General features: G+C 51.7%; 10 protein-coding genes across 10 annotated transcripts; 6 read left to right on the top strand and 4 right to left on the bottom strand.

Moving 5' to 3' along the window:
• Window positions 1-330: 330 nt before the first annotated feature.
• On the bottom strand, window positions 331-2,626 carry PV05_01799 (uncharacterized protein). The gene is made up of 3 exons (XM_013466839.1): window positions 2,321-2,626; window positions 2,143-2,265; window positions 331-2,085 (listed from the first exon to the last, which is right to left on the bottom strand). The coding sequence occupies exons 1-3, from the start codon at window positions 2,339-2,341 to the stop codon at window positions 637-639; spliced, it is 1,593 nt and encodes a 530-aa protein (XP_013322293.1). The 5' UTR covers window positions 2,342-2,626; the 3' UTR covers window positions 331-636.
• Window positions 2,627-3,209: 583 nt separating this feature from the next.
• On the top strand, window positions 3,210-4,547 carry PV05_01798 (uncharacterized protein). The gene has a single exon (XM_013466838.1). It carries the CDS (start codon window positions 3,260-3,262, stop codon window positions 3,947-3,949), a length of 690 nt encoding a protein of 229 aa, XP_013322292.1. The 5' UTR covers window positions 3,210-3,259; the 3' UTR covers window positions 3,950-4,547.
• PV05_01797 (uncharacterized protein) lies at window positions 3,794-5,448 on the bottom strand. The gene is made up of 2 exons (XM_013466837.1): window positions 4,338-5,448; window positions 3,794-4,286 (listed from the first exon to the last, which is right to left on the bottom strand). Exons 1-2 carry the CDS (start codon window positions 5,079-5,081, stop codon window positions 3,999-4,001), a joined length of 1,032 nt encoding a protein of 343 aa, XP_013322291.1. The 5' UTR covers window positions 5,082-5,448; the 3' UTR covers window positions 3,794-3,998.
• Window positions 5,449-5,585: 137 nt separating this feature from the next.
• On the top strand, window positions 5,586-7,305 carry PV05_01796 (uncharacterized protein). The gene has a single exon (XM_013466836.1). It carries the CDS (start codon window positions 6,216-6,218, stop codon window positions 7,137-7,139), a length of 924 nt encoding a protein of 307 aa, XP_013322290.1. The 5' UTR covers window positions 5,586-6,215; the 3' UTR covers window positions 7,140-7,305.
• On the bottom strand, window positions 6,885-9,295 carry PV05_01795 (uncharacterized protein). The gene is made up of 3 exons (XM_013466835.1): window positions 8,587-9,295; window positions 7,496-8,534; window positions 6,885-7,442 (listed from the first exon to the last, which is right to left on the bottom strand). Exons 1-3 carry the CDS (start codon window positions 8,982-8,984, stop codon window positions 7,302-7,304), a joined length of 1,578 nt encoding a protein of 525 aa, XP_013322289.1. The 5' UTR covers window positions 8,985-9,295; the 3' UTR covers window positions 6,885-7,301.
• Window positions 9,296-9,750: 455 nt separating this feature from the next.
• PV05_01794 (uncharacterized protein) lies at window positions 9,751-10,224 on the top strand (the record flags this gene model as incomplete). Its single annotated transcript, XM_013466834.1, has 1 exon — window positions 9,751-10,224. One exon carries the CDS (start codon window positions 9,751-9,753, stop codon window positions 10,222-10,224), a length of 474 nt encoding a protein of 157 aa, XP_013322288.1.
• Window positions 10,225-10,653: 429 nt separating this feature from the next.
• Window positions 10,654-11,142, top strand: PV05_01793 (uncharacterized protein; the record flags this gene model as incomplete). The annotated part of the gene is made up of 1 exon (XM_013466833.1): window positions 10,654-11,142. One exon carries the CDS (start codon window positions 10,654-10,656, stop codon window positions 11,140-11,142), a length of 489 nt encoding a protein of 162 aa, XP_013322287.1.
• A 453-nt stretch (window positions 11,143-11,595) lies between these two features.
• Window positions 11,596-14,998, top strand: PV05_01792 (uncharacterized protein; the record flags this gene model as incomplete). The annotated part of the gene is made up of 2 exons (XM_013466832.1): window positions 11,596-11,895; window positions 11,942-14,998. The coding sequence occupies 2 exons, from the start codon at window positions 11,596-11,598 to the stop codon at window positions 14,996-14,998; spliced, it is 3,357 nt and encodes a 1,118-aa protein (XP_013322286.1).
• Window positions 14,999-15,757: 759 nt separating this feature from the next.
• Window positions 15,758-17,601, top strand: PV05_01791 (uncharacterized protein; the record flags this gene model as incomplete). The annotated part of the gene is made up of 5 exons (XM_013466831.1): window positions 15,758-16,189; window positions 16,244-16,349; window positions 16,406-16,471; window positions 16,528-16,621; window positions 16,677-17,601. 5 exons carry the CDS (start codon window positions 15,758-15,760, stop codon window positions 17,599-17,601), a joined length of 1,623 nt encoding a protein of 540 aa, XP_013322285.1.
• A 779-nt stretch (window positions 17,602-18,380) lies between these two features.
• PV05_01790 (uncharacterized protein) lies at window positions 18,381-20,374 on the bottom strand. The gene is made up of 2 exons (XM_013466830.1): window positions 19,981-20,374; window positions 18,381-19,929 (listed from the first exon to the last, which is right to left on the bottom strand). Exons 1-2 carry the CDS (start codon window positions 20,339-20,341, stop codon window positions 18,581-18,583), a joined length of 1,710 nt encoding a protein of 569 aa, XP_013322284.1. The 5' UTR covers window positions 20,342-20,374; the 3' UTR covers window positions 18,381-18,580.
• Window positions 20,375-21,222: the final 848 nt, after the last annotated feature.

Genomic DNA, 21,222 nt, shown 5'->3' with positions numbered 1-21,222 from the left:
CGATCCTTTCGTTCCTACACGTGACATCATCCCGCCCTCCTGAACATTGCATGGATTGACAGCTCTCAAAGTCAAGCTGACACCTCGACCGGCCGATAGTCTTTACTATATTGGCAAAGATGGTCGCGCAATCGATGTTCTTCTTTATCGAGAGCTCCATGGGCTGCGATATCGCAGGAGTCTTCTCAAAATTGACTGATGACGATCGACCTGTTAAACAAGACAAACTCTTCACTGTGTATGCTCGAGTATTGTGGAGACATATCTGCCTGAATACTGGTCGCGTCATGCATATCGTATCCGGAGGGACTGCAGAACGGATGGCTTTCTGTTTTTCTGTTCTGTCCTTAATTGCGATGCAAAAGTGCTCTCTCTATGCTGATTGTTCTCTCAAGTGATGTCAATCCCATACAAGCTTCCACGGCACGACTTCTCCATAATGTCGTCTCATAATCCATATTATACAATCATTAGATCTCTATGAATATGCTGCGCATGCCATAACCGCTCCCAGTCATAAGAAAAAGACAAGTGTTCAAGCGACAAAGCTCATGTCATCAACACAAATCTTGCAACTGGGAAGAGGCCTCAATCTCTCCATATGATGCCGACGAAGGCGTAAAGGGTGAGGAGGCATCAGAAGAAGACGACATACTCGCCCTTCTCATTCCTCCGGATTCGCAGCGCTCTCCACAGCTCGCTTTCTTCATCCGCTTTGGCCGACCCACTCCTCGCATCATTGTGCTTGTGCCAGCGCTTAAGCATCTTGTGGATAGAGTAGCCCTTCTCAGACTCCAAGCCTGGAGCATTAGCAAGGAAATTTTGGCATGAATGCTGCATCCTCTGTTCTTGACCGAAGACAATCATGGCGTTTGCGTCTTTCCGCTTACCACCCTCATCTGAATCCGAGGCCGAGTCATCATGCTTGCGATATTCAATGGCCTTGAGTTTGCGCGTCGTGCCTTCGTTTTGTGAAGTATCGTCACTATTGCCACGACGCCGGGATCGGTGCTCATGACGGATGTTCGCGGACGCTGTCCCATTATGCCGGTGGACTTTATGTTTCTTCCTCTCACGCTTCTCCCCTTCACGGACACGACTCAGGCTTTGACCATGGTCGGAAGAGCTTGCTCTCCTTCGTACCCGAGTGTTGGCTTGCTGACCTTCGAGTTGTGATCCGGGAAGAAGAGCGCCTCCGACCATAGAAAGAGCCTTGACCGCCCTGCCCTTGATCGAGATGCCTAGGCCGTTTGGATCTTCCTTAGTATGGCGGGTCCGCTTCAGAGGCGAAGTTGGATCTTCGGGTTTATGAGTCCGTCGGCTGTGACGGTCCTTCTCAGCCACCTGCCGCCTCTCTACCGTCTCAGGCGATCGTCGGAATGGGTATTCATCCTGGGTCACCATGCGGCTCAAGCCTCCTGTGAGACCAGAGTGCACGATACCTGGTGTATCCGTCTTGGACGTATCCACCATCAACGTATCTCGATCTGACTCATGGGTCTGGTCATCGGTCGGTCGCTTTCGTTTCTTCTCGCTGCTGTTGGTACGGCTGTGCGCCCGAGGGCGGTTCTTGTCCAGTTTTGACTTTGCCTCCTTAGCGGCCGGGGTCATGAATTCGAGTGACAAAGAACTGCCGTTGATGTCCAGCGATGCGCGAGGTTTGACAGGCTCTGTTCCCCAGCTGTACCCTCGCTCTTCATACTCTTTACTGTGGAGTGACTCCTCGTTGTGTCGATGCCCATTTTGACTTGAAGGTCGACTGTTGGAAAAGATGGAGGGTGCGCTGTTTTTCATTGACATCTCGCCCTTGTCTCTTGAGTAGCTGATGAGTGGTGTTTCTGGCTGACTTTCGTCCACCATGTAGTCAAAAACGCTGTCGCGATTGGAATCTGGTACAGCTGGTGGAGGGGTAGGAACGTGTGGAGGGGTCTCGACATCAGGCGCGTCCTCCACGTATGCTGCACGAGGCACGAGTGCTTTACTGTTGTTCGGCTCGACTATGGAGACCGACTTTCTCTTCGCGGCTTTGGAAGGCTTCTCGCGGTATAAAGCGCCCTGGTATTTCTGGTCTTCGGTGATACATGACTATGGCACGGTTAGTTCGCAAAGATCATGCGTTGGCACGCAGGGATTTTGCCATACTGTATGCGAGCTATAGCTTCTTCCTTGAAAGGTTGTCATGCAGTCTATGCACGTAAAGACTGCGCCTCGACATTGGTTGCGGTGCGGGTCGAGTTTCTTCTTGGTGAGGACGTCGCCACAGGCCTGAGTGAAGGAGGTCAGTATTGGTCCGATAGAGTATGTCGCGCAGCGTGCTGACCTCGCATTGGAAAGACACCATATTGCGTGGATGTCTACGAGTGGTGAGTGTCTGGAATTGATTAGGTCTATGGGCGTGTATTATTCGTGGGTTGTGATGTGAAGGAGAGGATCAGTTGGGCAGCAACAAGCAATGTCGCACAAGAGCCGGCTCTTGAGCGATGGGTAAGAAGTAAGGCGTCAAATAGAATCAGGAGGACTGTACGGAGTAAGTCAGAGGGGTGAAAGGATGGTCAGAAGGGTAGCGACATGGGGTGTGTGTACAGGAATGATGGCAGATTCGCTACCAACAACGGCTACTCTCCTCGCCAGGCCAGACGCTCGGACAATTTTCAGGTTTACTGTATTTTTTTTTATATTTGCCTTGCATGCACACTTCCCCCTTTCTCGCCTAGCTTCGACGCCTCATGCGCCTATCGCGGACGCAATCAACTCCCATGGTTGCCCATGTTATTCAGGGGCCGGCCTATCTATTCTCGAATTGAACGCCATCACAACGCGCCTGATCATCATAGCGCGTCCATCATATGCACAAGGTCACGAACACCTGGAGTCGCCCTAAATTGTGTCTGCATGCCATGATGCAGATGATGCAGATGATGCCTCTGGATGGGAAAACATGCTATTGTCTGACTAGGAGGACTCCTGTCTCAGCAACTACCTGGTAGTTCTCTTGACTCTTCAAGGCCATATCCTCCTGAAGTTCGACAAGTAAAACAAGTAAAACTTGGCATGATACAAGGACGAGTCGACTTCATCATACACGCCATATTCCGTTCTTAATTACCCTTGAATCGTAGATGGTACAATAGTATCCACGAGTATCTTATTAGAGGAGCTGTCCGCCTGCGTCAGACCGTGCCATTTTTCCTGTCTATAAGCTCGACAATCCTTACACCATCTTGCCGTACACCCCTTCTGACGCACACACCAACCAACAATGTGCTCTGAAAATGCCAATTCCGGCAGTGGTGAAACCGGTCTCGCACATACCACTGCCCTCAGTGCTGGAGATGCGTTGCGAGCCTACGTGCCCCAGGGATCCACACTATGTGCTGATGCATTTGACCTCATGATCTCTGGCCTGCCACTATCAATTGTCCACCACAGTTTGCGTGTCTATCTCTTCGCCAATTGGTTGGCGCACAGAGAACAGAGCAGCTATGTCGACAGCGAGATTCTGTTTGTTGTCTCCATTTGCCACGATCTTGGTGTGTCACATCACCACAATGGCCCCCAACGTTTCGAAGTCGAGGGTGCTGATGCTGCGGCAAACCTCCTACGGAAGCATGGCAAGTCCGAACAGGAGGCCCACGAGGTCTGGACCGCTATAGCTCTACATACATCTCCGGGTATCGCAGAGCGTATCACCCCGTTGGCCAGACTCGTCAGGCTTGGTGTGCTCATGGATTTTCGGCCTGCGACGCGACAGGAAATGGCCGCAGTGGCATACGGAGAAGAGATTGAAGCAAAGTTGCCACGGCTAGAGATTGAGAGAATCCTGGGCGACGCTGTCGTCCATCAGGCTGTCCAGAACCCTAAAAAGGCACCTGCTGCCTCATGGCCCAACAACCTTTACAAGTCCTATCTGGAAAATCCTGAATGGAATGGAGTCAATCGGGCATTCTAGCCTTTCAAAGTCTACAAAATTCTGTTGCGGCTTTTGCAGCCCTTCCTATTCACAACTGCAGTCTTCTGCCAATAGCTCCGAAGCAGATGCTTGTGCAAAAAAGAATGCTTGCCAGCCAAGTATAGACACCGAATTGTTCAGACGCCATCTGCTGATGAATAGCTGGAACTGGGACGAAATCCGGATCGACCAGTAGTAGGGCCAATGTGCCAGCAACGCTGACCACTGCTGAGAAGGCGAAGCCAGGTAAAGATCGATCGATCAGATACCATAGAACAGGATTGGCCAGAGCCAAAGTCAATGCAACTTGCAATGTTGATTGCCAGGGAAGTCGTCGCTTGATTGTATATTAGTCTTCCGGAGGCTTGAATGGGAAGGAGCAACTTACGACCGCAAAAGCGATGCCCACAAAGACTCCCACACTCCTCACAGCAGAGTACCACATAGGACCAAGACCACTGTCTGAAGCCGTCGTGCCATCCGGCGTGGCTTTTGGAGCAGCATCTGATTTTCTGCTCTGAGTGGCCTGATCTCGTTTCATAGCGGTGGAGACAGTCGTCTCCCAGAATGCGTCCACGAGAGGCAATGCGTTACCCAGCACTATGCCAAAGACTCCCCAAGACACCAGGTACCACAAGGAACTGCGTTCGACATCAGGGACCGGCACCGGTGTGATGCGTTGCGTCTTGTGCAAATGTGTGACAATCGATCCGTAGCCGATCCCAAACGCAAAGAGAAGTATTGTCTGGAAGAGGATGGGTATGACATCCTTTCTTTTCTGTTTCAGCCGAGGCTTCGTAGCATCTCGTGGCCAAGTCAGTGAAGGTTCGTGAGGTATAGAGTCATCAACGCTTCGTCCCTGAATTGGTGTTTGTGCTCCTGTGCCCCACGGTGTTGATAGCTCTTCTTTGTTCCCATCCGATATAGGTGAATATATCCCCAGCAATGTAGACGATGTAAGGTTGAGGATGGAACGAGTCCTGCTTGGCGTCGAATCGGATTTTTGGCCAGCGAGTAACTCGTTGTTCACAGCCTCGCTGGCTGGGGAGGGAGGCATTGATGAGTCTGTTGAGGCAGGTGCGATCTCAAAGGCTCTTCGGGGTATGGGACGGTAGACTTGTGGCATTTCCATGATGGGCGATTCGATTTGTGGAGGTGCCGAAGGACTGAGCGGAGCATGAACAATAAAGGGGTGCGTCTCGAATGGGTGCGATTGTTTCTTGCAGACAAAGTCGTCCTCTTCGATAGAAAGCTGGAGTCGTCAGGTTGATATCACAAAATAAGGGACAATATCAAGTCGGCTGTCCCAGCCATGACGAACGGTTGGGAACGGGCAGTGAGAATTCGGAAATGCAGTCAGCTCTAGCGGTGGAGTCGATAGGTGCAACCACCGTATCCCGAGCCTAGACGAGAGGAACGAGTACTCGTATTGTGGTCTTCTTTTTCACATGTTTTGTATGCAAGTTATGTCGCACAAAAGGCATGTGAGGAGATTCTGCATGTCGCTGGACCGAGAGACTGCAAGCTGCAAATCAGAGGCAAGTGATTCGATTTGAGCCGCGCATAGTTGTCATCATCCGCTAAGACCCCTGCGAATCGAGGAATCCAACCCCCCGATAGAGGCCATCGTGTGACACAAAAGTCTTGGAGTTCTCGAAATGCCATGGCTCTCCTCAATGATACTCTGCTCAAGCTACAACATCATTTCGGATGGAATGAGCAGTCTCTGTTGCTGCACAGAGGTAGGTCGTGCTATTTGAGACGGCCATGAGTGATGCCTCCACAGGTGTTGTGCACCCTCTCATCGCGCCAGTACTACCAACTCTAGCTCTGGCCTCTCAGTCATGACACTTTATGAGCGAAAGACGATCGCCCAGATCCAAGTCTGTGGAAGAGAGCAACAGATGCCAATGCCAATGCTAACAGTTCTCAATCACATTACTTGACTACCATCAACCCGCCGAGCACAACACCTTCCACAATCCCGGCTAGTGTTATCTCAACATATTGTGCGGCATTTTCTTCGAGCTCTACTAGCACCAGGCTGAGCGCTGACTTCCCGAAAGGGAAATCGATTCGACTGCCGCGCCTATCGCAAGGCTAGACGCATGTGCCGCGGGGCGATGGACGAAGGAAGAAGAGCGTCCCACGGATCTATGTTGAGCATATAAGAATACCTCAAGCATGTGGTCATTATTGCAAAGGGTTGCTCTCGCTCATTCGACTTTCATCCACACCCAGGTTCCGAAGAACAGGCAAACTCAGAATGAGACATCTCCTTCCAGCCCTCCTGCTTTCGCAGCTTGCTTCTACAGTATGTGCTTTTCCCGGCCTTACTGAACGTTCCGCTTGCGCACCGACACCGACCCCGGGGGCTCTGAACGTCACCAACGCAACGCTCTACTACGAGACCGACTCCTGTGGTCAAGGCCCATTGGTCCTTTTCATCTCGGGTGCCAATGGCGATGCATTCATCTGGGAACCCATGGCGTCCTACCTCGCTCAGAATTACACCGTGGCCCTTTACGACCGCCGTGGCTTTTCTCGCAGCAATATAACCGGCACGCAAGACTATGCGCATCGTCTCGCAACCGACGCCGACGACGCCGCCGCGCTCATCAAACATCTCGCAAAAAGCGGGCCCGCTTATGCTCTCGGCACAAGTTCCGGGGCCGCCGTCGCTCTCGAGCTCCTCCTCCGCCATTCAGACATACTCACGGGCCTGGTCTCGCACGAAGTGCCAGCGCTCAGAATCCTTCCTGATGCCGCGAATTTGACCGCCGGCCAGCTGGATATTTACAATACCTACGTCAAGTATGGCACATATGATGCGCTATTGGAATTCGCGGTATTTTATGCGGCGGGGGCCAGCACGTCGAAAGTCCTAGGTGGGTTGGGCAGCCAAACTGCATACAGCAAGGGGAACGTGAACTACTGGTTCGATCGGGAGGTCGTGCCGTATCCGCTGCACAATTGGAGCATTCCGGCTATTGGACAGCACAAGAATAAATTGTTGCTTGCCAATGGGAACGCTTCGAACGCTGCGGGCATGGAGGTTCGTTCGAACAAGGTCATTGGGCAAGCGATTGGATTGCCGGTCAACCTCCTTCCGGGGGATCACGTTGGGTACACTGAATATCCTGCGGCCTTTGCGTCCGCATTGTCGGCATTGTTGCAGACCAAGTCTTGAGTTGTGATCGGGTCATGAATGAGCCCCGAAGCTGGACGAGGAAACGGTAATTAGTTACGACAGGTCGATGATGCTGAACGGTATAATGTATATAGCCCAGAGGGGTCGATAGTGTATGTAGTGGTGTAAGTCACCCAGATTGTGGACCAGCCTGCATTGTGCTTACTCCATGTCGAATAAGACTGCGTCTTGGATCTCCCGTGCCCCACGCTCCGAGATACGAAAATATCTGGGACGAGAAGACGATGATATCCCGAGGCACGTTACCAGAAGCTCTCGGCCATCGAGTCGGTAGAAGTACCCCTACCCAACGATCAGTGACCCGCAACTAAATTAGATTGTTGATCTCGTCTTACCATGGCAATGTTGGGGGATTTGAGCGGAAAGTACATCTCCGGATTCTTAAGCTCCGTGAGCAATTCTAGCTCTGGCAGGCGCAAGTTAGCGCCCTCCCGTAGCCCAGCGAGATGAGTCCGGATCAGATCATGAAAATTTTGCTGCAATTTGTCCAGTGTCGTATGTGGAATGGTATGGTGGAGAACAGGTGAGAGAATGTCGTAAAGGTGTCGGAATCCGAGAAACCGAGCCATCTCCAATGCAGTCATACTTTTGTGAGGCAGCTCGGATGACGAAGTCCACAATGTGCGCAGCATCCTTGAAGCACCATAGTCTAGCAGCATTCTGACCACCATAGCAGGCGCTCCGAGAAAGGCGGCTTGATGCAGAGGCGTCCAGCCAGAAGGTCCTCTCCAGCCTCCTATCCGGTAACAGTTCGGCCACGATCCAAGCCCGGCTCTCTGAGCAGCTTTCAAGATTTCCTCGACCGCTTCCCAATCGCCATAATATGCTGCATCTGCGAGACCATCCCGGAGTTTGAGGTAACCATCGTCGTATAGATACCGTGTCAGCTGGCCGTGCCATACACTTGTCCCTGACAATACTTTGACGAAGGCCGGCAGATTGGTCGGAGCGGCGATCTCTCCCTCCATACCTGCCGGTGATGCTGTCGCAGGAGATGGCCACAGATTCGAGACGTATTTTGTCAGAGGTGACCAGAGTCCTTCATCGGTGTCGGGTTCCCCTGCCTCACCAGAGCCAGGCGTGGCGGGCAGATCGTTCTCGGCCAGAGCTACCATGTCCTCGGCCCGACCTTGGTCTTCTGTAGTCGATTTTTTTGTCTTTGAATTGGCCGGAGCTGCCAATGACGAAGTGGTGATGGCCACCCCCGTAGTCTTATCGTTGGACGACGTTGGCTCAGCGTGCTCAGCGAAAGGAGGTGGCGGCTCGTCCACTTCTCCGTTGGAGCTCTGTGTAATGGAAGATATCGAGACTGCTTGTACGTTTGCTCCATTCATCAGTGTTTGCACGAATTCTCGGGTGAACACTGCCGACTCCCTATCTTCGTGGTCAGTACAGGATGTAGATTTTCAGGGGAGATATTGCTGACGTAGCAACCGATAGGAGGACAGTGCGAATCCCATCTTCTTGGGTCCGTAGCCCAGTAACGAGGGCCTCAATCTTGCTTCGTCGCACCAGAAATTGAAAGCCAACAAATTTGTCGGACTGTGCCAGTTTATTGACCAGGCGCCGAAGATCATCAAGGACTTCTTCGCAGCCACTCTTATCGAAGGCAAGGAGAACCTGGTTGTTCTTGCTACCAAGTTGATGAGTTAACCCTCGAAGCTGCTCGAGCAGCAATCGCACTCGGTTGGTGGCGTTCAGAATGTTCAACAATTCTTTCTTCGCCGTCTTGACCGTCTCGACGGTCGTCTTGATAACCTTCACCGTCTCAACGCAGACTGTGATAAGTGCAACCGCGCTTGCGCTGATTGACAGAGGATCCATAGTCTGGGCTGAAGCGTATTTCCCACAACATTCCGATACTTGGCCTCTCAAACGCCTCTAGCAAGCACAAGTAGATGCCTAATGGTGATCAAGACAATTTGTTCAAGTGAGGCTGAAATAGGCGCCAAGTAGGGATGCTTGCAGTAGCATATGTAGTACCCCGCAGCTGAGGTTACACGAGCATTTATTTGCAGCCAGGCTCTGCTGCAGGTTACTCACTAGACAATTCAACCAGTTCAAGATCCAAGATTGAGAGATTGCAAGGGCCCTGCCCGGGACCGCCGTCAGAATACGACTGCTTCATCGATAACATGCCCCTTCTCAACAGAGCGGAGACGGAAAGACTGCCTCATGATTGGGACGTTCGTAGCCGACAGGAAGCCTGTGTGCTAGTGATGGGGCCAGGATGACTTCTACAGTTAGCCCTAGGTGCCAGGTACCACAGGCGACCAAATGATAGAGAAATGTCGACGGGAATGTGCACGTGAAAGGTATCCCTTAACACGTGACATTGACGTAGGACTGCCAAGCCTCTTCGGGGCCTTTGATTTTCCTGGAGATCGTCGACACTGTCATAGCGTTTTCATACACGACTTCGCGGGCATCTTCATTTTCTCATCCAAGCAAGTCAGAAATCATCACTTTCACGACCGTTCCGTGTCCCTCACCCTGTCCCTCCAGTCTGTTTCAAAGCGAAGAGGAGTTCAGGACCGACTCACAACACAAATTTTCATAATCTGAGCCTGCCATCGAGCTGTCATCCAATATGTCTCTAAGCAATTACATAGACCCTGAAAATGCTCCTAACTACGAGGACATGGAGAAGCAGTTTGCCGTGAAGGCTGTCCAGCAGATGACAGTCTACTGGAATATCCTCGAGAAGCTGCCTGGTTCAAAACTTCGGCTTACGAGACTGGACGATCAAATTCTGGAGCACTTCAAAAGTGAGTTTCCCGACTTCGATCCGGCCGAGGAGATTGATGAGGATAAAATGAAGAGCAAAGAGGGCAAGGAGAAGTGGCGCAAGTTTGCGATGGCTTATGAAAAGGGCGAGAACAAAATCGACGACTACAATTTCGGCACTATGCTCAGAAAAAGTCCCAAGATGGAGTATGGAGAGAAGGAGACCATCTTTGTCATCCGGATGCAGTTTTATGCCATCGAGATTGCCAGAAATCGTGCGGGACTAAACGACTGGATCTACGAGAGTGCCCAGAAAGAAGCCGGCAAGAAGTCCTGACCGAAGCGAGCAGATACCAACCTCTCAAACAATAGGCACAGCCGTCTGGAGGACCTGGTGCTTTAAAGAGACTGCACGAGAGCTTCCCTCTTCTCGATAAAGCCTAGGTGAACCCAGGACTGACTGACAGACGACGACGTGAGGAAGTGTTCAGCCCACCAGATACGTATCACCGGCATCTAAGACTGGGCCAGAGGCGATTCTGCAGGCGACATGGAACCGTCCGGATTTTGAACGCATGTTGATGGCGGAGCAGCATTCCTGGAGAACAATATCAAGCTGCCTCTTCGGCCTTGGCGCAATGACCATTACCATCCGCAATGTCGGATCACAAAATACTCAACTGAGAACAATGCAGACTGATCAGAGATTGGACTATCTTTCTTGTTTATTGTTGCAGAATTTCCGCGCTTCTTTCGAATTGCCCAGATGAATGTGCGCCTTTTCAATCCCACGATAGATGACGATACAGATGCACACAATGACGAAACCGAGTCTCGACAAGTGCAAGGCAGCGATGCTCACTCCAAGGAGAGCATCTTTGCTTTCACAAAAGCATCGCACCTGCCAGTCTTCGCTGCTGGATTACTCCTGTCGGCAGCGGCAGGCCTTTTGCAGCCAGCTATGGCCATCTTCTTCGGCAAGTTCTTCAATGCCTTCTCAAGCTATGCGTCTGGAGACATTGATGAATCAACTTTCGTTGACAGAACATCAAGAAGCATCTATGCCTTGTTAGGCATAGGAACCTCCACGTTACTGCTCAAGGGTGGCGTCTTCATAATCTGGCTTACCTTCGGCGAAATGCAAGCACATTGTATCCGCAAGGTGCTTTTCGAGTCATTGTTGAGTCGGGACATTGAATGGTTCGACGCACAAACCACGGGTATGGCAGCATTGCTTGCTACGATGCACACGTAGGGTGGGATTTTCTTGTTCTCTTCAGCTCTGACGGCACCAGACAGATACAAGAAGTGCAGCTGGCCACTTCGCAACCACTAGGACTTTCAATTCTAGCTCTTGTCCAAGCTCTGGCCGCCCTGGTGCTCGCCTTTCGTACGAATTGGAAATTGACTCTGGTGGTCCTCTCCATCGTGCCAGTCATCGTTGTCGGAATTTCCTTCATTTCCCGCCACGGACACAGGTATATCAGTGGTCACAACGACAAATTGAACCAAGCAATGAGATCTGCAAACAACTTCATTACTAATATTGTACTCGTCAAGTGTTTCAATACTCAAGACCAAGAAACCCGAAAATACGCCTTAGCAATCGAAGAAGCAGCTCAACTCTCCCTGAAGTCGTCGATATTCAGAGCGTTGCAAAGTGGCTTCGTCCGGTTTGCAAGTACTGTCATCTTCGTCCAGGGCAAGTATGCGCCGACCGCTGTTGAAAGCTTGCTCATCATCGATCACAGGGTTCTGGTACGGTGGGACACAAGTCCATGCTGGAAAGACCGACGCTGGAGACGTCGTGACGACATTTTGGGCTTGTCTCATAGCAGCAAAGTCATTCGAGGACATACTCCCACAAAGTTTCCTGCTTGTGGAGGGTCAGACGGCAGCACGGTCTCTTCTAGCGGTGTTGAAGCACATCAGCAAAGCAAAGAGACAGACATTGAAAGTGAACGGCCTGTCGCCGCAGTTTTGTGAGGGTGAGATAGAGATGCAAGGGGTAGGTCTCCACGGTTGGTGAAGTGCAGACTGCTGACTCCGCGAAGGTATCCTTTGCCTACCCATCCAGGCCGGAGAAGCTTGTCCTACGAGATTGTTGTTTCGCATTTCCTGCCAGGCAGACAACTTTTGTTGTCGGGAAATCTGGTTCAGGAAAGAGCACAGTTGGAAATCTGCTGATGCGATTCTATTCTGCTAGAAGTGGCACGGTCACCATTGACGGCAATGATATCTTGGACATTGACACGACCTGGCTTAGGAATAACGTCACTTTGGTCCAGCAAAATTGCACACTTTTCAACGAAACAATCTTTACAAATATCGCGCTAGGAAGTCAAGATCCGGGTCGAATCACGCATCGCCAGACTGATCCATGTCTCAAATTGGCTGCTTTGGAACAACTAGTAGCTGAGCTCCCAGACGGTGTTTACACCACGGTGGGTGTAAGTGGCTCTGCGTTATCAGGTGGCCAAACGCAGCGTGTCGCTCTCGCTCGTGCTCGCCTTAGGGATACTCCGATTCTTGTTCTCGACGAAGCGACAAGCGCCCTTGATGCCCAGAACAGGAGCGCTGTCATGGAAGCGGTCCGGACGTGGCGACGTGGCAGGACCACTATCATCATTACCCACGACATGACTCAGATCCGTGAGGAAGACATGGTATATATGATGGATGCAGGTCGGATAATACGCCGAGGACGGTTTAGCACGATCAAACACTCAACAAGCAATACGCAATCCAAGGCATCTCCACCCGGACTCCGTGACAATGCACACATGCAAGCCTTTCGAACCCAGCGTTTCACTGATGGAGCCATACTGGGAGATTCGGATTGCGGCGGGCTGGCCTTGTCACCAAGCTTTCCCAAAATCGAATCTAAAGGGGTCAAAATGGCCCCAACATCGAAGCTGGATCTCATGCTACCACCTGCTCTTCAGCCGGACCTAAGCAATATTGGTGGTCGGCTGATGAGAGGACTTTCCCTCGGCACAGCAGCCGCGCTGCAAAATCTCAAGCGACAATCACTAAGTCGTGCTCGAGCCATGTATCAATTGAAGTCGAGTCAGCCTTTTGCCGACCATCTTCAGAGTTCTCCGCTCGATTTTCACGACATTCAAGACCAGAAGCCAATAACTCCAACAATTGACCCAGCGGTCTCGCTTGACAAAAAGCCGCTGCCTATCCCCCCGTTAATGGTCGAACTCCAGGACCGAACATTGGGATCGAGACCCGGTGACAACAATGAAGCTCTTAAAACCGACGAACGATCCGCCCAACTCTCTGTCCCAAGGATATTAGCAACTCTGTGGCCAGTATTGAACACAGCTAAACGAGCCAAGCTTGCCTTCGGGTTTCTCGCAGCGCTGATTCACGCAGGATCACCACCTGCATTCTCTTATGCTCTTGTCCAACTCTTCGGCACTTTCTCCCTAGCTTCTGGATACCACAAGGAGGCAATCACTTACTCGCTGGCAGTCCTTGGGGTTGCAATCGCCGATGGTCTTGCTTGTTTCCTCATGCAATATCTCCTCGAGTCTGTAAGTCAAGTCTGGGTGAATACGCTCCGCGCAGATGCGGCGAGACGCATTCTTCAGCAGCCAAAGGGTTGGTTTGACCGAGAAAGAAATAGACCTTCTGTCCTCGTTTCTTCGTTAGATCGCAACGCCGAAGAGGTGAGGATTCTGGTCGACCATTTCGCCGCACAAGTCCTGGTTGTGGTCGCAATGATGACAGTGGGGATGGTGTGGTCTTTCGCTACCTGTTGGAAAATGACTCTGGTGAGCCTTGCAGCGGCGCCTTTCCTTTACGCAGTGACGAAAACATTTGATGTGGTGTCATCGCGATGGACATCACGAACAAATTCGGCCAGGGCCGAGATCAGTGGAGTCTTCGTTGAGACTTTCTCCGATATCAGGACTATTCGAGCACTGACACTCGAGTCTTACTTCCACGGGAAGTATTCCAGGGCCGTCAGGGCCGCATTCTCCATTGGCACTCGTCGTGCCATATACAGCGGACTTTGTTTTGGGCTATCGGAGTCAGCGATCACCCTGTTCACTCCAATGATCTTCTGGTACGGCAGGCATCTGGCCAGAGGCGGAGAATGGTCGGTTAGGGACATATTGACAGTATTCGCTCTCCTGTTGTTCTGTACCGCCAGTGCGAGTGGCATTGTGGCTTACATCCCCCAGGTCAGCTCTGCTATGGACAACGCGACTCGACTTCTAGGGCTTGCGAAGATGTCGGTTATTTCACATGAAAATGGTGGGAAAGTGAAGCTCGACAGGGACGATCCAAATACACTTTCTGGGCCAATTCATTTCATAAACCAGACATTCTTCTATCCAACCCGCCCGGAGACGCCTGCTCTCCTACAGTTGAACCTCACCATACCCTCTGGAAAATGTACTGCGATAGTGGGCCTGTCTGGATCTGGCAAATCTACGATCACTTCCCTAATCTTGGGTCTGTACCCTCCGGCAGCTGATGAGTTATCAATTCCACTTTCTAGCGACCTGGGTGGCCCTCCCACGTTGACGCTATCGGGTCGTGACATTCGGACATTGGATATCTTCACGCTGCGATCCCTGATTGCAATCGTGCCACAGACACCTGTGCTTTTCCCGGCTACCGTCCGTGAGAACATTACATATGGCTTGCAGACCGGCACTTCTCTTGTATCTGCGGCTTGCATCGAGTCCGCAGCGCGAGCGGCAGGCATTCACGAGTTCATTCAGTCTTTGCCACAGGGCTATGCAACCATTGTCGGAGAAGGCGGATTAGGGGTTTCCGGTGGACAAGGACAACGGATCGTTGTTGCCAGAGCTCTGATCCGGGATCCCAAGATACTCATCCTGGACAAAGCCACGAGTGCTTTGGACCATGAGAGTGCGGGCGTCATCAGAGACAGTATTATCAATCTGATCCGAACAAAGGAAGGGAAGTTGACTGTGGTTGTTGTGACCCATGCAGAGGAGATGATGAGCTTCGCCGATCATGTGGTAGTATTGGAAAATGGAAGCGTTGCTGAGGAAGGCGCTTATCAAGACCTGCTCACGAGAAGAGGGAAATTATGGGAGATGCTTGAAGTGGATGCGCAATGACACCTTTGAGCTCCTCGGAATGCTACCCAGGCCGCTATCATTCAGCCTTCCTTATCCGGAGCATTGGAGCAAGCATCACTGTCCTCGTTCCTGCGTCAGAGGTACTGAGGACCACATGTCAATTGCATAAACTCCAGAATTGCAATAAGTGAGCCGAAAACGACCGAGGCAGCTTTGATTTACATCAGGAACCCAAGCAATCAATTGGCCAGTTGGCTATCATAAGGGTACATCCACCAGTCTTCGAGCAATGCAACGCCTTGCTCTTTCGGGTGAGTCGTCCGGCCTCGGCTTCAAGGTATTCAGCTCGCGCATGACTGGTCTACCCCAGACTTCAGACTTCCGCGTTGTCGATCACAGAGTCTCCACGAATGAAATCGATCCCTAAGGCTATCCCCTGTCTAGTCGCCTGTCACATTTCCTCTTGAGGAGCATGGTCTCCAGTGTTCATGGTCTCAGTACCACCCTTCGTCCTACGCAGCCTCGGCAGATTATTGTCTACAACCTTTTGTGCTCAAGCTCCGGATCTTGCAGTCATCGACACAGACCGTTCTAACCGGCCTTCCCCGCAGTTGAGGAAGTTGCTCGAGATGGTGCGAGATGGTGCATTTTTGAGTCGCGACCGCGAAATGACGCATGGGCTAAGGACAGAGAACTTTGCGGGAGAAGAAGAAGTCGGTCTTCAATAAGACCCATAAGGTCCGAGGATGACCGTACCGCCGCTGCGAGTCTCTCGTTTCCCTTCCTTTTCGAGCTACGATGAATACGTTGCTGCATCTTATATTGGCAAGTGTCGCCTTCTTCATTGTGGCTGATGCTGCTCCTGCCAGCGCAGCCAGTTCGGCCGCTCCAACGGTCACGATAGACTCCGGTGCTGTGGTTGGAACGACGACCCGGCTTGCGGGTGCTACGGTCGCGGTCGACAAATATCTGGGTATCCCGTTCGCAGCATCCCCGACACGTTTTGCACCAGCCGTCAGGCCCACGCCATGGAAATCGCCATACCATGCCACAAAATATGGCCCTGCATGCATACAGCAATTCAACTATCCGGAGTTGTCTCGAAACGCAACAATGGCGTGGTTTAACACTCCGCCTCCTCCGGCTGGCGAGAGTGAGGATTGCCTCAATCTGAACGTCTACGCCCCTGCGACACCGGGGAAAAACAAGACCGTCATGGCTTGGATCTATGTACGCATTTCGGCACCCTGGAGCTGAGAAGGTTAGCTGACTCCTCTCTTGTAGGGGGGTAACTTGCAGTTTGGATCAAACTCTGCCACGTACTATGATGGGTCATCTTTTGCGGCCAACCAAGATGTCATTGTTGTCGCATTCAACTACCGGACGAACGGTAAGTACTCGCAGCCACTGCGCTATATTGTCCTAAACTGACCTATGCTCATCAAGTCTTCGGCTTTCCAAACTCTCCAGAGCTACCTCTTGCGAGACGAAATCTAGGATTTTGGGATCAACGTACGTTTTGAAAAGGCCCGAGATGATGCTGATCTGTACCTGACGCTCGTCTAAAGGTTTTGCGCTGGACTGGATTCAAAGGAACATTGCTGCATTCGGTGGTGACCCCAAGAAGGTGACCATTTTTGGCGAGAGCGCTGGTGCTGCAAGGTATGGTTTTATACTCTGCTTAGAATTCTCTGTTTTACTGATCCTCCCGGGTCAGTGTGGACGCACTTGTGACGAGCCTACCAAAGAACCCTCCTTTCCGCGCAGCGATCATGGAGTCCGGTCAGAATTCGTTCTACATCAACCCGACGAACGCGCCTACCTCTTGGCTCACACTGGCCGCAGTATTGAACTGCACCCAGACTCATCCGTATTCAAACTTGACATGTCTACGGGCTGCAAACGCTTCTGTCATCAAGTCCACCATCGAGCACCTCGCATTGGCGTTCCGTCCAGTGTCTGACAATGTCACGCTTCTACGCTATCCGGAGGCAGCGCGCCTAAACAAGAGCATTGCCGCAGTCCCGATCTTGACCGGGACCAACGCAAACGAAGGCTCGCTCTTCACCGTCGGACAAAGCAACTCAGCCGCATACCTAGCCTCCGTCTTGGGCAATCAAACTGCTCTGATTCAGAGCATTCTGGCCGCGTATCCCTTGGCCCCTGCAGCACAACTGGCCGCCATCACGACAGACTTCAGCTTCACTTGCCCCGCCGGCATTCTGGCCAACGACTCGCGCGCTGCCGGCTACCCGACATGGCGGTACTACTTCAACGCGACGTTCGCCAACACGCAGATCTTCCCGGGCGCCGGCGCGTACCATTCGTCCGAGATACCCATTGTCTGGGGCACGTATCCCCGTGTCAACGCTACCGACGACGAGAAGGCGCTGAGCCAGTATCTGCAGACCGCATGGGCAACGTTCGCGCGCAATCCGCTCTCTGGCCCTGGATGGGACGGCGTACCAAGAGTGGCCGACCTAGGCACTGGAGGTGTCCTGAACACGCCGATCAACGCGGGTGTGATTGATAAGAATTGTCATTTCTTCCGCCAGTATTACAACGTGTTTGGCAGTGCGGTGCAAGGTGCTGGTGGTGATGGTTCGGCAACGCTGGGCGCGGCTACAGTACGTCTGGATTAATGAAGAACCCGAGTGCCGCAAAAGAAAGAAAAGAAGCATAATGAACAACAGACTACGTGATGTTAATTTGATATTAATGCCTATGCCAGCCTGCAAACGACTTAGGGGCTACGACACTCCTTATGAATGCGATGCAAACCATCTGGGGACCACGACACTCTTTATTAATGGGATACTACGAATACGAGTATTATTGCTTGAGGATAGAATGACTATAATCGCAATTTAAACATCACTTACCTTACTAGTACTCTATCTCTTCTCTAGGTGAGATGCAAGTTTTCTTGTGCAGTCAAGGCTGCTTGTCTTGTCTTGTCTCTCGTCCATGGGCGCCTGCACATACATGCCGTCCACGCCTTCTAAATAATGTTGACAGGAGAACTAGGCGGTTTTGCCATGTGAAGAGGCGTAAGATGCCTTGACTAGGTTTGGACATGCTCCTCCAGCACGATCCTTGTCCATGAGAGAAAATACCTTCGGTGGGTGTAGACGCACTCTGCCGACACAAGCATTGACCGTACAAGAAGAAACCCTTGGACAGGTGTAAGAAGGTTGTCCTTGGTCTGCAACGATCCTTGAAAGGCGTGAACAGCGTCTCAACACCGTTGAAGTGGATTTATGTAGGACAGAAACTACGGATGCCGATGCCTCGAAGAACGCCTACTACGTCAAGACTTCAACTCTTGGAGACTTGGGAAAAGGAATATTGACAAGGATATCAACAAAAATTAAAATCTACTCGTAAACATGTCGAGGCAATTTATACATCTATACCCCCATCATGGGGATGGTATCAACTCATAAACGCTGCACGATCAACCCTCTTCCATCCACAAGGCATGTATCTCGAGGGGTTGGCTTGAAGAGGTCTTTCCTTCAAGTCAATACAATGCTCGGAATAACCACAAGATGAAGCCACCAAGCTTTGAATGCACAAGCATGAGTAAGCGCTTTGTCCCACAAGAATCTCAAATCGTCCTTAGAAGTGAGGCGCGTTGAGTGCCATGACGCACAACAGGCCAGAAATAAGACCGGCACTAGGCAGAGTCAGAACCCATCCACAGAAGATGAATACCAGTTGTCTCCAGTTCACTGCACCAAGGTCGTAGTTCATGAGTGCAACACCCATCGTCGAACCGGTCAGACACTGTGTAGTACTGACGGGAAGCCCAAGGCGAGACGCAAGCAGGACAGTGATGGCAGCACCGAGCTCGACGCTGAAACCTCGAGTCGGCGACATCTGGGTGATCTTGTTGCCTAGGGCACGAATGATATGGTATCCGTAGAACCAGAAGCCGGCACCCAGCAGGAAACCGGCGATGACCAAGAACCAGACTGGAGTGGGAGATCTTGTGGCAACCTCACCAGCCCTGAATGTTTGGTATGTGGCGGCCCATGGTCCAACGGCGTTGGCCACATCGTTGCTACCGTGCGCGATGGACATCAGCATGGCCGATGCGACTTGGCAGTACGTCCACAAGTGCTCGACTCGGACGTCGTACTTTGCTGCCTTGGCATGGATATCTCGCAGTTTTGCAGAGTCATGGGTGACGCAGTCGCGAGTCACTCCTTGCAAGAGTCCGTATTTGAGGTAGCCCATCAAGCGCTGGGGGTTGGTTGATTTCAGGTGTTTGACAGGATGCAAGAATCGCTCTTCAGGGGTAGGGAGTCGCTTGCGGGCGACAACTCCTGGCACTGCACTTGAGTTTGAACCCTTCTCCAAGGCGGAGTTGTCGCTTCCCATGGGCACCTCGTTGCCGTTGGCAGGTTCCTTCTTAGCTTCTGTGATGGAATCCATTGAGGATTCATCCGCATAGGGGTCCTCGTAGTAGTCGATTACGTACTTGCCGTCCGGCTTTCCGGGAAAGTAAAGCGGAGCGTTGTCCTTGCGGAGAAGAGGACCCAATGGAATGTGGTAGAACTTGACGCGGGGATCTTGTTTGATGAGGCGGCGCTCGAAGTAGGGCATGAAGAAGATATAGGCGATCAATAAGACGCCTGCCCACACCCCAAGGACAATACCGACGGCCTTGCCGGCTCCAAATTCTTCCAAGGATGGAGCAGTGGGCGCCTCGACCACGATGAAGAGAGCCAGGATGGCTGCGGTGGTTGCGAAGTAGAACGGGATGAGGCGCATGGCCCACTTGAACGAATCCTTTCGTTCAAGTACGCTGTACTTGACGATGCCGAAGACGAGTGCGGAAAAGCCTGCTGAGATGAGAGGCGCAATACCCCACGAGGCTGCGACTTGAGAAACACTTCCACTCTGCCAGGCCCATTTGATACTGGCTTGAGAAGCAAATCCGACACCAATCAAGGCTCCGACAACTATTTTTGATCAGACCGCAGGATCTCTCGAGAAGAGGTGCTTTGACTTACCAGTCTGGGTTGTAGACACGGGGAAACCTAGGCCTGTTGCAACCATCAACCAGGTTGCGCTTCCAACTTCGGCGCAGCCCATTGCCAACATCAATGCACCTGGACGATCCTCGAACCGATCAATGCTGATGATTCCATTTTTGATCGTGCTTGTGACACGAGCTCCGAGACCGACGGCACCGACGAACTCGGTGATCATGGACAAGAAACCGACTTGCGGCATGGTGAGGGTCCGTGCTGCAACCGAGGTTGCGTAGGAATTGGCGACATCGTTGGCTCCATTACCGAAGGCACTGAAGACAAAGGCGATGGTGGTGATGGCTAGGATCCAATCATATTTTGCTGTAGCGGCAGGAGCCATGGTGAGAGACCTTTAATTTCGAGACTCTGGGTCGATGGCTGGGACGTGGAACAAGTTCTGATGTTGTTCTGGAAGGAAAGGTCTGTGAACAGGGGAAGTGAAAGCTCAATATATGTAAAAGAAGAAGATCGGCTGCTTAACCTTTTTCAGCCTGGTGATATCAAAATGGCCACCTGCTCGGCGACACCACCCATACTCGAGGCTTGTCTGGTTCCACAGTCACATCGACACGTTCAGCCTTTCTTTCGTCTAACAGGCAATCAGCGGAGGTAGCTTCATACCAAGAAAACGGCCAAGACTTTTCCGCCGGGCCAAGACCTCCGCCAAGTTCTTGGATGCTCGATCCTTGCATTCAATCTGAATTTTCCACCTGGCAGCCCTGGCACAATTGGCCAATCAATGTGACAAATGCCTGCACGTTGCCGACACGGCGAGCTTCATTGCACCCTTCGAAGCTTGACATCTTGCCAAGTGATCCAGTTGACAGGCTCGTTGGACAATCCATGGGATTGGCAGTGAGATCTGGACTTGGCGGAGATTTCGTCCATGAATATAGTACCACAGTACGCGTACTTAACTGACAAAAAGCAAGTACCTTTCGCGACGAGTAATACTAGTAGTGGACTCCGGACTTCAGGTCAAGACAAGATCCGTCTCGTACAGTTACCAGCTAACGTAACGCCAGTGTCACGGATCGAAAGTATGCTCGACTCGGCACGAACACGGCGTACTATAGTTATAGAAACCATTGGAGCTCGTCGTGAGTAGGAGCGTTGGCGAGACCAATCAAGCAGCTTCGCCAACCAGTCATGCCAGTGTCAATGTGGCCATCCACAAGGGCAGATTCCACATCCAGGTCTTGGTATAAAAAGGCTGTTGTG

This window comes from Exophiala xenobiotica (assembly GCF_000835505.1).
Source record: "Exophiala xenobiotica strain CBS 118157 unplaced genomic scaffold supercont1.1, whole genome shotgun sequence".
Classification (NCBI taxonomy): domain Eukaryota; kingdom Fungi; phylum Ascomycota; class Eurotiomycetes; order Chaetothyriales; family Herpotrichiellaceae; genus Exophiala; species Exophiala xenobiotica.
The sequence above is the reverse complement of the archived record's forward strand: the minus strand, read 5'-3'. Positions and strand labels throughout refer to the sequence as shown.